The 15,562-nt window shown below is 49.1% G+C and overlaps 1 protein-coding gene across 1 annotated transcript in view; it reads left to right on the forward strand.

The window, feature by feature from the left end:
- Positions 1–6,906: 6,906 nt before the first annotated feature.
- CRTC1 (CREB regulated transcription coactivator 1) overlaps positions 6,907–15,562 on the forward strand; it is a 141,905-nt gene continuing 133,249 nt past the window's right edge. Inside the window, 2 exon segments of the mRNA XM_043977013.1 lie at positions 6,907–7,034; positions 7,036–7,059. Coding sequence (XP_043832948.1) covers positions 6,933–7,034; positions 7,036–7,059 — 126 coding nt within the window. The 5' untranslated portion in view covers positions 6,907–6,932.

Below are 15,562 nucleotides of genomic sequence, written 5' to 3' on the forward strand. Positions count from 1 at the left end.
CATTTGCAAACTTCCACCGTCAACCCTCTCTATGAGGTAGCTATTACCACCCCCTATTTTGTAGATGGGGACCCAGGCTTAGGCCCGGGATCTTAGCACCTGTACATTCAGGGAGACTCCTAGGTCCAGAACTGGAAAGGAACCTTAGAGACCATTTTATAGATGAAGAAACTGAGGCCCCTCAACTGGTGAGGGGACAGAGGTTGTGTCAGAGGGAGGATAGGAATGCTATGGTGGTAAGCAGGTGGAATTGGTAGCCAAAGGATCTAAGGCAGGTTCCCACTCATTGAGTCAGATGTGAATTTGAGTCCTAGGTCTAAGCTTTGTGAGCCTAGGTAAGCCATTAACCTTTTCTGTGCCTTAATTTCCTTAACTATAGATCGAGGATATTAATACACTACTTACCTGCCAGGATTGTTGCAAGAGAAGTTCTTTGTTAGCCTCAACATCTATATAATTATAATTATTTATTATTTCTTTTCTTTTCTTTTTTTTTTTTGGCAGGGCAATGAGGATTAAGTGACTTGCCCAGGGTCACACACACAGCTAGTAAGTGTCAAGTGTCTGAGGCTAGATTTGAACTCAGGTCCTCCTGAATCCAGGATCAGTGCTTTATCCACTTCGTCACCTAGATGTCTCATTAACATCTATATTAATGTGAACACTTGTTCAACCCTAGCAAGCAGCTGGTGGACCAGCAGTTAGAGTGCTAGGCTTGGAGTCAGGAAGATCTGAGTTCAGATTCAGCTTCAGATACTTCCCTAGTCGTGTGACCCTGGGCAAGTCACTTACTTAACCTCTGCCTCAGTTTCCTCAGTTGTAAAATGGGGGTAATAACAGGCTTGTTGTTATCTCCAGTGAGACAAGAATTGTAAAGCACACCCAGTGCAGTGCCTGACGCATAGCAGGTGTTTAATAAATGCCTATTGCTTTTCCTTCCCTTCCCTCACCCCAATGCCATATACCTAGTAAGTGGCAAAGCTAAGACAGCCTCATGTCTTATAAAAAATCTGTGGCCTCCTTTACTCTATCCCACCTGACTCCTTAGAGAAAGGTGCCCCAGTCATTGCTTGGTAGTCTCCTCTTCCCCTAGTCCATCATCTCTTTTGTTCCTAGGCTGGGAATAGATTACTCTACACTTGGGCCCCCAAGTCTTTGCTGCAGTTTTCTCTTCTCTGATGTTCCCAGCATCCTTGAGGAACCCAGGCTCAGAGGGATATGTGGAGAAGCTGTACCCTCGTGGCTAGAGAGGGAGCTCAGGCCTCCAGCCCCTCCCCCCCCACACCTTGGCTCAGCCCTAGTGATCCCAGATGGTCCTTGTGGTCTGTAGGCCTGGGTACAGGGCTTCTCTCCTCCCCCCCCATACACCCCCCTCCCACTGTCGAGGAAAAAAATCCAGCAGAATGTATGAGGATGACAACTCACTGTGAGTCACTGCAGCAGCTCTGAGCAGAAAGCATGCTCCAGGCCCGGGAAGTACCTGGGCTGGCACAGGGAAGCCCACTAGAGCAGATGGAGCATTCATTCTGTGGACCCACGGACCGCCCACGCTTGCCCACCCGTCACTTGCTGCCACAAGGGAGCTGTCATCTTTGGCGCAGATGCTTTGGGTGCTTGGGAATGTCTGTAAAACAAATTGGAAGTGAAAGAAAGGAACGTGGGGGTGGGAATTGGGGAGCTTCTCTCTTCTGGCTTTAGAGAGAATGACTTTGTGACTTTGGGCAAGTCACTTCCCTTAATCCATAAACTAATCTCCACCGTACCTTCCAGCTATAAAATCCCATCAATCGTAAAATATTGAGCTCAAAAGTAACTTACAACACAATGTCAGGGCTGGGAGGACCCTTACAACACAGGATGTCAGGGCTAGGAGGGCACTTAGAACATGGAATGTCAGAGTTGGGAGGGCCCTCAGAACACATCAATCAAGCATTTATAATGTGTGCACACTTAAGAGGACAGGGATAGGTTTATGACTTCACTGATACAGGGAACTCTCAGATGAAGAAACTCTCCACCAATCAGCCTAAGTGGGCACCTTCTAAACATCTCCCTGCATAGTCCCAACCTTGAGATGCCCTTTGCCTGCCAGCAGGTCAGCAGTGGTCTTGGTGCCCGCTGGCCACCAGCCTCTTGCCTTCCCCTGCAGACTCCATCCTCTTCTTTGGCCCTTGGCCTAGGTGCCAGGCCAGGCCAGGCTCCCCGGTGGGCCCAGAGGTTGGTTCCCTTCCTTCCTTGTGCCAGTTTGTGATCCCTGGGGCTGGGAGGAAAGAGAAGGGCTTAGCATGGTGTGTACAGACCCCACTAGACACGTGTTTTTGTATGACTGCATTTATCGCTACCAGCCAAACACTGATTACATCTGTGAATAGGGATAGGGATTTCATTGGCCAGGGGAACTTCTAGTGAGGAAACTCCCCTCTACTAAAGCATGTCAGCCTCCCTCTCTGATGCTTATGATCACCGAGAGCTACCCAGAGCCTTGATGGGCTGAGGAACCTGCCTAAGGTGACCACTTTCTATGGGTCAGATGTGGGACTGAACTTGGGCCTATGAGACTCTGAAGCCAGCTCTCTAACCATTACACACCACCTGGCCTCTCTAAATGCATACAAAATATGTACCAGGTAATTGTGGAGGTGGGGGTGGGGGTGCAGTGTCAGCCTCTGGGAGCATCAGCCAAGGCCCCTTGCATGCTGGGAGGGAGGTGGTGGGTCAGCTGGGCTATGGAGGAGGTGAGGGAATACTGAGGCAGTGATGGGGAGGGAAGGCCTTCCAGGCATGGGGGACAGGCTGTGCACAAGGATGCACAAGGAGCAGCTAGAATGTCGAGGGACAGCGGAGCCGGCCAGTTTGGCTGCACTGCAGAGCGCATGAAAGGGAGTAATGTGTTAGCAGCCTAGCGCCAGATCAGCTGAGCCAGGAGGGACTTTAGAGAACGAGGAGTCCCAATCCCTTGTTTTACAGATTAAGACACTGAGGCCAAGAGAGGGGGAAGCAGCATCCTTGCCCAAGGTCACATAGCTGTAAGTAAGTGTCAGAGGAAGGACTGAAACCGAGATTTTCTCATTCCCAAGTCTAGGGTTTCCTCCCTCATTTCCCTTCAGGTCTAGGAGTTTCGGGGTCTCTAATCTCACCGGAATTTACCCACGGGGGTTTCCCAGGGCCAGATCTTCCTTCTTGTGCTGGGGGCCAGGCCTGGGCTCAGGTTGAAGGAACAATCTCCCATGCTAGGCCCAAGACAGGGCCTTGGCCTGGGCATTCACCCTTCTCGGGCCATCTGCCCCTGCGTGCTCCGTTCAAGGACTATTAGAATTAAAGGCTCAACATATTTTGAAGTTGGAAGAGCTTTTTGAGATTCAGGCCAACTCTTCTTTTGCAGATGGGGGAACAGACCCAGAGAAGGGTAGGGACCCTGAACACCCACCCTGGTCTCTCCAAGGGGCTCTCTCTTTCATTCTTTTACTAGGTCCCTGTCACCACTTTTGGCCCCTCTTCAGGTCCTCAGCAGGAAGAGGAGAAGGAGGAGGTGGAGAAAGAGGAGGAGGAGGAGGAGGAGGGAGGAGGTGATGGAGCCTTCCCAGGTCTGGCCTTGAGAGGAAGGAAATGGATCTTTTTCCTGGCCTCATTACTTGTGGGGCCAAGATGGTTTTAATTAGGTCTCCCTGGGGCCCTGTCTGGAAAGGAGCCTCCATCCAGCCGGGGATTCAAAGTCTAGTTCATGAACCTCTCACGTGTATGGAATTGGTCTCCAAGGCTTCAGTTCCTGGGTGAAGCTGGGTGGAGCTCATCCATCCTGGACAGAAGATGTTGGTAGGTCTGTTTCTATGCCCGTTCCGAGGGCCAGAAGAAGGTGGAGGTGGCTAAGAAGTGAGGCTGCTTGAGCTAGTTGGGGAGTAGAGAGGGTGGGTGAGGGGAGATTTCCATTCCCACCTAGGCAGACTCAGAGCTGGGTCCCCTCTGGACACTTCCCACCATCCACTTCCTGGTCGCTGTGGGTTCAAGTGAACAAACATTTTTTTGTAGGCTGTGAAGATGGAGAAATTAGGATTCCTGCTCATGAGGAATTGACAGTCCAGTAATAATTCCCACTCTGCGCCTGCTGAATTCCTGCTCATCTTTTAAATTCCTCCGAAAATGCTTCAATTCACTGATTCCACAAGCATTTCTTAGGCACCTCCTATGTGATACAAAGGCGGCCCGTCAGTCAACAAGTATTTATTAAGCAACCGTATGCTGCGCACTTTAGAAATATCACCTGCTTTGATTTTCACAAGCCTGTCAAGTCAGGTGCTGTTATCACCCCCATTTCACAGTTGAGGAAACTGAGGCAATCAGACAATAAATGAATCTGCTCAGGCTTCTAGGTCCTGCAAAAGTGATCTGCAGCTAGTAAGCATCTGAGGTTAAATCTGAATTCAGGTCTTCTGACACCAGGTCCAGTGTTCTATCTACCGAGGCCCCAAAGTAGTTAAGTGATTTGAACAAGGTTGAGCAGGCAGTGTCAGGGGTGAGGCTCCAACCTAAGTTCTCTGCCTCTTCTGTTACTCCCTGCCTCCTTCCATTTAATTGGAGGGAGGAGACAATAGGTGCACACTTGTTTTTCCTCTTGTTGGAGCTCAGACATCACTTGATTCTGCTCTCTGAGGCATGTACCATGTATGGTTTTGTATGGGGAGTTATTTGTGGGTGCATCCTTTCCTCCTGATGGAGTGTGAGGTCCCAAAGGAAGGGTGCTGGTGGTATCCCAACTCTGTCTCTCCCCCTGGTTCAGCTGAATCAAAACATTGTTGTGATTGGTACTGACTGGTGACATTTCTGCCTTGCCTTGGCCTCTCTAACCAAATGAGGTGGGAGGTGGGGGAGGGAACAAGCATTTAGCAAGAGCCTACTATGTGCTCTGCTTTACAGATATCACCTTATTTATGGAGAGGAAAGGTGACAGAGCAAGCTCATCTATTTCTGACCTTGTAAAAGAAGAAACATCTCCCTCTCCTGAACTCTTTACTCTCTGGGACTGTGATAATTTTAATTAGGTCTCCTTGGGCTTCTGTCTAGAAAGGACAATGTCTTGATCCTTGTAACAGCCTGCGGGGGAGGTACCGAAAGGACGGTTATTCTATTTTGCCGATGACAGAATCCAGAGAAGCTCCTAACTTGCCCAGAGCCATACAGCAGGTCAGTGTGGGGCTTGACCCTTACTGGGGTATTCTGAACTCCAAGTAGTCCTTTGCACTAGGACTAGCCCTAAGAGCAAACTCAGCAAGGCAGGTACCATCCCTAGTCTCTCCCCCTCCCACAGGCTTCCATGAGTCATTATATTGGTGCCTTAATGACCTTGGGACAAGGGGACCCCAAAAAAGAGAAGACCTGAATTCTAGTCCTCAATCTTGCAACAGATTCCCCCTTGGAGATGTTGGACGTGCATTACCCCATGATCCCTGAATTCTCAGTTCCTTTCAATGAGCTTTCCACTCCCAGGAGAGCTGCAAAACGGCAGCTTTATGTTGTAACTATAGTAATAGTAACAGTAACAGTAGTAGTAGTAGTAGTAGTAGTAGTAGTAGTAGTAGTAGTAATAGCTAGCATCTATATAGCTGTTTGAGATTTGTAAAGCATTTTACACATGTTAGTTCATTTGATCCTCACAACAACTCTGTGAGGCAGGTGCTGTCATCTCCATTTTATAGAATGAGGAAACTGAGTGCACAGAGCAGTTCATTTCGGCAAGGCTGCCACCGGTTTGGTTTCTTACTCTCTTTTTTCTGCCTTCAGAGTCAGTCTGAACAAGAAATGAAAACCTTGAGGACAGGAGGTGTGCCTCATTCAACTACTTACCTTTCTCCAAGGAAACAGGGGGGCTATACAGAATAGGCAGCTCTTTACTGAAGTCCTGGTTGAAAGAATGAGTTAACCCATTACTTGAGAGGCACACGCTATTTTTTTTTAACACCTATTTATAGAAGGCTATTTCTCAGCTTTAGGTCTGCAGGCCTATCAGATATTAGAATTGGAAAAGACTTTAGGATACAGAATCTCAGAGCTTGGAGGGACTTTAGGACAAAGAATTTCAAAGCTGTGGAAGGGAACCTTAGGGTATAGGACGTGAGAGTTGGAAGGAAACCCTAGAATGTCAGAGATGGGGCAGAATGTAGACACCATTCTGCTTAATCCCTTCGTTTTACTGACGAGTAAACTAACTTGGGGAGGAGAAAGTGTTTTAGGAGTAGAGAAAGCCGGGTTGTAGGGGGCCTTGAACGCTGCTTCAGTCGGTAAAGGGGAGCCACTGGAGGTTTTGGAGTAGAGGAGTGACTCCAAGATCGTTCGAGATGGGTGGGGAAGCAATGGAGGATGGGAGGCAGGCAGGCACACCTGTTAAGGGGCTGGCTGCAGGGATGAGATGAAGATGTGAATTAGGGAGGTGGCAGCGAGGGGTGAAAAGAAAGAACAGATGTGAGGGAGCAGCAGCACTTCTAGGAGAGCGTGGAAGCGAGCGCGCAGGTGGCCAGAAGTGGAGAATGGCAGGAGGCGCGTGCCGCGCACTCCCGCCCGGGCCTGGAGCTCCACAGATCGGGAGCACGCAGCCCGCACTCAGCCCAAGCTGCTGCCCCCAGCCGACAGCCCCAGCAGTCGCCGCGGACGAGCCTGAGCCCGTTGCGCCTGCGCCTTAGCGCCCTCTCCTCCTCCCTCCCCTCACTGCCTTTTCCCAGCCGCGCAGGCGTCTTCCCGCTGGCTCTGCGCGCGGTCTGGTGCGTCTGCGCGGGGTTCCCGCCGGTGGCGCCTGCGCGCTGCGGCCGCCAGCGGCCCGGCCCGGCGCCTGCGCGGTGGCCCTCGCTGGAGGAGGAGGAGGAGGAGGGAGGAGGAGGAGGTGGAGGAGGAGGGAGGAGGAAGGGGAGGAGGAGGAGGAGGAGGAGACGGGAGGGGAGGAGAAGATGGCGACTTCGAACACTCCGCGGAAATTCAGCGAGAAGATCGCTCTGCACAACCAGAAGCAGGCAGAGGAGACGGCGGCCTTCGAGGAGGTGATGAAGGACCATGAGCCTGACGCGGGCGGCCAGGGTAAGAGAAGCCCCCTCCTCACCTCCGCTCACCCCCGCTCATCCCTCCCCTGATCATCCTCATCCTCCCCCTCCCCGCCCCCAGCGGGGGCGCGCACGGGAGGCGCGCGGACACGAGGCGGGCGCGCGCGCGGCCCCGACGGCCGCGGGGATGGGGGCGGGGGGCGCCGGGCGAGTGACCCACTCTGGGCTGGGGGAGCAAGTGGCCCCTCCCCTGTGAGGTCCTGGGGTGTGTGTAAGCATTTGACCCCTCCCCCATGGGGGGGTCTTGGGGAGGAGGCAGGTGACCCCTCTCCCACGGGGGGGGGGGTCTTGAGGGCCCCCTCCCCCAAGAGATGTTTTGGGGGAAGCAAGTGGTACCTCTCCCGTGGGGGTCTTGAAGGTTAGGGGGTGGCCCTTCCCCCCTGGGAGTCTCGAGGAGGAAGCAGGTGGCCCCGCCCCCACAGGGGGTCGGGGGAGGGAGAAGCATGTGACCCCTCCCCCTGGGAATCTTGGAGGGATAGCAGGTGGTCCCTCCTTTACGAGTTTTTTTTTTTTTTTTTTTTTGGGTGGAGGAGGGCAGGTGGCCCCCTCCCCTAAGGGGTCCTGATTGGGAGAAGCCCCCCTCCCAATTAACATCCTGAGGTGACAGGTGTCCCCACTCCGGAGTTCTAAAGCTGAGCCAGGGCTGGCAGGAGAGTCAAGTTCAGCAGGCACCCCTAGGGCACAACCGGCAGGAGAGCGCTAGTGAGGGGACGATTTACAAAATGTAACTTTTCATTGATGTACCTATTTTTGTTACCAGAAAATTCCGCTTTTTATAGCGTCTATAGGTATGTATTTGGTAGCGATGTCAGGCTTATGCCCTGAAGGCTCCGAGCTCTGGTCACAAGCCTCTGCTTTCACCAGGGCTTTTCTCCCCCCATCGTGGGGGGAGAGGGAGCCGCTAGCTCTGCCTCCTCCTGAGTCTTCGGGGACCAGGTGTTTTTCCCCCACGACTGCCCTGGGCCCTCGGAGGGGGAAGCTTTAACGAATCACTGTTGCTTTGATCCCATTGGGTACTGGTCAGGGTGGGGAAGAGGATGCAGGTGCCTTCACCGGGTCTCATTCCAAATATACCCTGTTTCCCTGGGCCAGGCGAGGCAGCTGGGGTCAGCGCAGTATGAGGACTTTATTTAACATCAAAATTTTTCAGCCCCCCCCCTTCCCAAATCATGGTTAGTTGTATGATTTGTATCCAGTGATTTGAGAAAATGACAAAAATCCACTATGGATTCAGTATCACTTTTAAATGACTGTGTATTTTAATCACAATAGCATCCAACACATTTGGGAAAAAGTAATACATATGTATGAAACATTTTTTTCAGTCTGTAAAAGGCATGTTTGCTAATTTATGGATTTGACAACCCCTTGCCTTCCTTGGTAACTCCAGGACCACCCTTACCCCCAAGTCTATTGGGAACAGGACTAATATGAGTCAGGAAATCGGGTTTCTTTTTTTCTTTTGTGTTAATTGTATATTAGCCTTTTGGCAAACCTGTGCCTCAGTTCTTTCATCTGTCAAATTACAATCTCTTCTCTGCTTATCTCCCTGTGTGATTTTGAAGATAAAATTAGGTGAGAGATTTTTGAAAGATTAAAAGTGACATAATAGTATGAGATATCATAAATTACTCTGTCTCTTTTTACAGAGCATTGGGGATTGCATGTCTTCTGTGGCTCTGAGTAGGAAGCTGGAAGGTTAGGAAGCTCAAGTTTATCCAGAAGATTCTGTGTCTGGTCTGCTTCTTGGGTCATGATAGCCCACTCTTAGTTTTGCTCTTCTGGTTATCTAGGGAAGCCGTACCACTTGGTAGTGGAAAGAACATTGGATTTAGGGTCTGGGGACTTGGGTTTGAGCCTCAGTTCAGAATTAAGTGCTAAATGTGGGTCAGGCACTGTGCTAAGCACTGGGGATACAAAGAATGGTCAAAAAAAAAAAGTCCCTGCTCACAAGGAGCTTACTGTCTAATGGGAGAGACAACATAAAAAGAAATTAACTCTGTGATCTAGGGCAAGTCCCTTCCACTTTTTGCACCTTAGTTTCCTCATTTGTAAAATGAAGACAATAACATTTGTCCCACCTGCCTTATAGGGTTGTTCCAATAAATATTAGGGGATGAAGGCCCTGAAGTTTAAAGCATTATGTCAATACTTGTTGTTAGTGTAGTGGCTCCCCGTTTCTCTTTGGATGCTTGAGCTGTGGGTGAAGATGAGCTATTTTTATTATAAGAAAGGTGTGTCTATCTCTTATGTTACTCCTGGACTCCTTTTTTGTTTGTTTTGTTTTGTGAGGCAATTGGGGTTAAGTGACTTGCCTAAGGTCACACAGCTAGCAAGTGTCAAGTGTCTGGGGCTGGACTTGAACTCAGGTCCTCCTGACTCCAGGGCCGGTGCTTTATCCACTGTGCCACCTAGCTGTCCCCGCTCCTGGACTCCTAAGAAGGCTTTTGTGCTCAGAGGATCAAATGCAGAGGCCTCAGCTTGGCCTCCTTCCTTGGTTGGTCTTCCATTCGATGTTACCAGCCTTGTCTCACACACTGCTTATGCACCCATTCTGCCCACTCACATTATTTTGGGGCCTCCGAGCCTCTTGACTGCATTATCATAACAGGCCCCTAATTGGCCTCCAGTCTGTCGTCCACTTGGCTGCCCAAGTACTTCTGGGCTCTCCTTCACTCTTGTCCATTCCCCACGTGCTACCCAAGGGATCATCCCAAAGCACAGCTGTGACATGGTCCTTCCCCTTCTCCATGAACTCCAGGGGCCCCAGATCCTTTGAGGATAAAACATAAACTCTGTTGGCCCATCAAAACTCTTCCCCACCTGGCCATGCTTGACCTTCCCAGCCTTCTTTACACCTTCTTGCCCCTCCCAGTCTGTTTTTGGGCCAGCCTGGCCAGCCTTCTTATAGCACATCCTACCTGGTGCCCCACCTCTCCTCAGCTCTGCTTCTTGGCATGCTCTTCCTCCTAACCTCAGCCTCTCAGAGGCCCTGGCTCTTGTCCAAGCTCATGAGCCACTTTCTCCAGGAAGCCTTTCCTGCTTTCCCCCCACCCCCCCATTACCTAATATTGATCTTGTCTGTACTCATAGATGTAGGTAGCTCCACCATTAAAAAGTAAGCACCCTGAAGGCAAAGATTACTCCATTTTGTATGTGTATCCCTAGTAGCTGGTACACAGCAGGCACTTAGTAAATGGGTGCTACTTGATGGCCGTTTTCTACCTCCATGCATTCATGTAGACTGTCCACCATTTCAATCAGTCAGTCAGCATTTATTAAGCACTTACTGTATGCCAAGTGGGGAGCTGGCATACTATATGATAGGTGGCACAGTGGATAGAGCACTGGGCTTGGAATCAGGAAGACTCATCTTCCTGAGTTCAAATCTGGCCTCAAACACTAGCTTTGTGACCCTGGGCAAGTCACTTTACCCTGTTTACCTCAGTTTCCTCATCTGTAAAATGAGCTGGAGCAGGAAATGGCAAACCACCCCAGTATCTTTGCCAAGAAAACCCTAAATGGAGTCATGACACAACTGGAGTGACTCAATAACAAAAAAAGAACAATATGCCAGGTACTGTGGCAAGTAGTGGGGATACCAAAGGAAGGTAAAAAACAGTCTCTGCCCTCGAGGAGCCCCGAGCCTAATGGGGGAGACAACATGTAAACAGCTACATCCAAACAGGCTCTAGATTGGGTAAGTTGGAGATAATCAGCAGAGAGAAGGTGGTAACATCAAGGGGAATCAGCTGGCACTTGAAGGAAACCAGGAGGGAGTGAATTCCAGGCGTGAGGGATGGCGGGAGAAAATGCCCGTAGTGGAGACATGGAGGGTCTTGTTTGAGGCACAGCCAGGAAGCCAGTGCCACTGGGCGCAGGGCACGTTCCTTCTCATCTTACCTGTTGAAGGCGCAGCTTCTGGTTTTCCTCCTTCCTGAAACCTTCCTTAATCACTTTCCACTTGAAGATGGTCTATTGCTCCTCAGACCTGTGATTTCATTGATGTAGGGATTTCCCGGTGGGGAATTCTCTCCACGAGGGCTGATAGGCACCCCTTTTGCAATTTATAATCATAGTATGTTGTCTGGGGTCACTGAAAGGGTAAGTGACTTTTCTTAGAGTCCCAACCAGGGCATGTCAGAGGCCTGTTCTCTGTTTCCTGTGCCAAGAAGCTGCCTTTCTTCCTTGGGTTTTCTTAGAGCACTGTGCATCTTTACTGGACCCCCATCATAGTCTGCCTCATAGTGTCCTGGCCCCCCACTAGATTGGAAACCCCTTGAGGGGCACAGTGGAGCAGAATAGTCCTTTTTCATCTCTACAGTCCCAGGGCATAGTACAGTGTCTTATACCGAGTAGGTGCTTAATTTATGTTGGTTGGATTTTAAATTGTTTGCAACTACTTCCACATTTTTGTATGCTCTGTGCTGACAGGGGAGACAGGCCCCTTTGGAGAGCTGGCGTGGCTAGAGTGGATGATCAGTTAGTGGGAGAATGCAGGGCCTTGCAGTTCAGATCCCTGCATAGCACCTTCTTGGGGCCTGATGCAAGAGTGCTGTGGTTGGGATGAGGGGTTGGGGCCAGTGGAGAGAGAGCCAGTACTCCCACCTTGGAAGTGTGTCGTGAGCAATGTCTGTCTACCTAGAACAGGCATAAACCAAGTGAAGTCAGGAGCTCGCAATCACTGATATTGTTACTCTTATGTTTTACTAATTGTTATCCGGGGTAATTAGTGCACTTTGAATTCTTTCTAGCTTTAGGAAACACCCTAATTAGACATTGCAGGGTAATGAGCAAGTCCACACCACTATCTCTGATTCTTAGAAGGGGCATCAGGCCAGTGATTTTATACTTGGTGTGTGGGTGCATAAGCGTGCCTGTGTGTGTGTGTCTGTATGTCTTTGTGTCTGTGTGTGTATGTCTGTGTCTGTGTCTGTGTGTATATGTGTGTCTCAGTATATTTGTGTGTCTGTATGTCTCTGCATATGTGTGTGTGTCTGTGTGTGTGTCTGTATGTCTGTGTGTGTCTCTGTGTCTGGGTGTATGTGTCTCTCTGTATATGTGTGTGTCTCTGTGTTTGTGTCTCAGTGTATTTGTGTGTCTCTGTGTATGTGTGTGTCTCTGTGTCTGTGTGTGTCTGTATGTCTCTGCATATGTGTGTGTCTCTGCGTGTGTGTCTGTATGTCTGTGTGTGTCTCTGTGTCTGGGTGTATGTGTCTCTCTGTATATGTGTGTGTCTCTGTGTTTGTGTCTCAGTGTATTTGTGTGTCTCTGTGTATGTGTGTGTCTCTGTGTCTGTGTGTGTCTGTATGTCTCTGCATATGTGTGTGTCTCTGCGTGTGTGTCTGTATGTCTGTGTGTGTCTCTGTGTCTGGGTGTATGTGTCTCTCTGTATATGTGTGTGTCTCTGTGTTTGTGTCTCAGTGTATTTGTGTGTCTCTGTGTATGTGTGTGTCTCTGTGTCTGTGTGTGTCTGTATGTCTCTGCATATGTGTGTGTCTCTGCGTGTGTGTCTGTATGTCTGTGTGTGTCTCTGTGTCTGGGTGTATGTGTCTCTCTGTATATGTGTGTGTCTCTGTGTTTGTGTCTCAGTGTATTTGTGTGTCTCTGTGTCTGTGTGTGTCTGTATGTCTCTGCATATGTGTGTGTCTCTGTGTATGTGTGTATGTTGGGGGATGGTCAGAAAGGGTTAAGGCTTCTTGTCCATCTGCTGGTGTAGAGCCTGGGGCTAGGAGAGATTTTGTTTCTTTAGCGACTAGCTCATCTATCTGAAAGAGATCAGCAGCTTTTTGTCCTATTACTGTATTAATAATGCCTTGCACACTAGTAGGGGCTTAATTGAATTAACTTGCAATATGCAGGCTTAGTTGATAGCTCATGCATAGAACAGCAAACCTTATAGATGATTTGGATGCACAAGTCAATCGGGAAAGATTGTTCCTTGTATCCTTGCTACGGTTGCCTAGACTCCTAGAAGGCTTGCTGGAAAAAAAAGGACCTTCTAGAACATAAAGACAGATGCTCCAACTGAAGACTGCCTGCGCTGGAGAGTCGGGAGACCTGGGTTTGAGTTTCAGCTTGGTCACTAACCAGCCATGTGACTTAATCTTTCTGGCCTCAGTTTCCTTACCTGTAAAACGAGGGGGTTTGGACTAAATTATCTTTGGGATACCTGCCGATTAATACTCAATGAGTCTGTAGATGTAGACCATAAAGCTGGGAGGGAGGAAGGAGACTCAGAGGTAAGACTGGTTCTGTCTTTCCTCCCCCTTTCCTCCCATTCTCCCCTCCACAACATCATAGAGAAAAAGGAGGAGGAATCAGGACCTTCCAGGCCATCTGGCCCAACCCCCCACCTGCAGGGAAGTGACTAGGGGGTAATAATCAGAGGTCAGAGGTGGGATTTGACCTTCCTATCAGGGCTCTTGACTTGCCTCTTTCACAAGTTCACAACATTTTATCATAGGCTGACGTAAAACTGACATTGAGGCAGTGTTACAGACCCAGATTATCTGCGCTATCGTGAAACAATGCAGTGAGAAGGAGCCCAGGCTTGGGAGGTAGGGGGCCTCCTAGTTGTATTCCTGCCTGCGTATGTGACCTATGGCAAATCGATTTGCTTATTGCTGCCTCGGTTTCCTCTTTTGCAAAAACACTAGATCATCTCTAGCTTATTTCTGACATTCTCTGTTTGGAGGGCCCTTTCATCTCTAACATTCTGTGTTATAATAAGCATAACAAGTGCCATTTGTCTAGTGTGTTAAAGTTTGCAAAGAGCTTCACATTTGTTTGAGCCTGATAGTAACCCTGGAGCCAGGGTTATGCCCATTTTACAGATGAGGATCCTGAGATTCAGAGAGGGGAAGATATTGGCCTTTTGGAACTAAACTACAAAGGGTCAAAGTAGATTTAATAATAGCTAACATTTGTGAGGCCAGGAAGGTGCTTCATTGGCTAGAGTTCCAGGCCTAAAGTTAGGAAGACTCCTCTTCCTAAGTTCAAATCTGACCTCAGACACATCCTAGCTGTGTGACCCTGGTCAAGTCACCTAACGCTGTTGGCCTCAGTTCCTTATCTGTCAAATAACTGAAGAAGGAAATGGCAAACCACTCCAGTACCCTTGCCAAGAAAACTCCAAGGGAGGGTCTTGAGGAGTCAGATGGGACTGAGAGGACTGGACAACAAGAAGAAAGCATTTAGATGGTGCTTTAGAGTTTGCAGGGTGCTTGACATGGATTACCTTATTTGATCTTGGAATCTGAACTGGGGTCATTCTGACACTGCATCTGCTACTTAATCTGCTGTTTGTACTTTTTCTCTATGATCTCAGAGCATTTTCACTGCTGCGTTCTCAGGACCCTTTTAGTTCTTTTTGTGTTGTAAGGCCTCTTAGCTCTGATGTTCTGTGCTCTCTGGTCAAGATTTTCCCCTAGCTTGGATGTTCTCACTTGTTAATTTCATTAGCTCCTGTGGTTTCAATGATCATCATTATGTAGATAAACCAGAGCTATATACCCAGCCCTAGTCTCCCTCCTGAACTAACTTCTGAGCTGACTAATTCTCTCACTAGCTGCCTTTTGAGCATTAAGAGTCGGATGGCTCTTCGGCATCTCAAACTCAACTTGTTCAAAACAGAACTCATTCTCTTTCTCCCCAAACTCTCCTCCTTTCCCATCTTTCTGCTTTCTGTCCAGGGCACCATCATCCTTCCTCCTCAAAGCTTCATTTACAATCACTCCACATACTTGGTGAGTTTGTCGTCAAACCTTGTTGATTTCTACCTCCATCATTCTCTTTCTCTTTTGTCTCTTTCTCTCTTGTCTCTTTCTCTTCTACACGCATAATTCCCCCTATAGTCCACACCCTCATCACCTCTCACCTGGACTACTGGCAGTAGCCTGCTGGTGAGTCTCCCTGCCCTGGGTCTCTCCCACGCCACTCCATCCTCCACTTAGGTGCCACAGTGGTTTTTCCAAATCACAGGCCTGACCATTGGTCCATTCCCCTCCTCAGTTAACTGCATTGGCTCTCTCTCACCTCTAGGATCAATATAAAACTCTCTGTTTGGCATGTTACAGCCTCTCACAATCTGTCCCCTTTCTACCTTCCAGTGTTCTATACTTCATTTCCTTCATGACGAATCCTTTACTCTCTCTGATCTACCTACTTGCTGTTCCTTGCATGTATGCTCCATTTCCCACCTCCATGTCTTGGTACTCGCTGGTCCCTCCTCTCGGCAATCTTCTTCCTCCTCACATCTACCACCTGCCTTCCCTGGCTCCCTTCAGCATTCAGCTCACAGCCTCCTCTGTAAAGGAGGCCTTTCCCTTTCTTCTTTTCCCTCATCGATCCATTCCCCTGTGCCTTTCCTTTGAGATTATCTTCCCTTTATACCGTATGTCTCTTGCATTTCTATAGTTATTTGCATTTTTCTCTCTCATTAGATTGTGAGGTCCTTAAAGGCAAGAAGAGTATTTTTG

The sequence above is a fragment of the Dromiciops gliroides genome, chromosome 1 (assembly GCF_019393635.1).
Source record: "Dromiciops gliroides isolate mDroGli1 chromosome 1, mDroGli1.pri, whole genome shotgun sequence".
In the NCBI taxonomy this organism is placed as follows: Eukaryota; Metazoa; Chordata; class Mammalia; order Microbiotheria; family Microbiotheriidae; genus Dromiciops; species Dromiciops gliroides.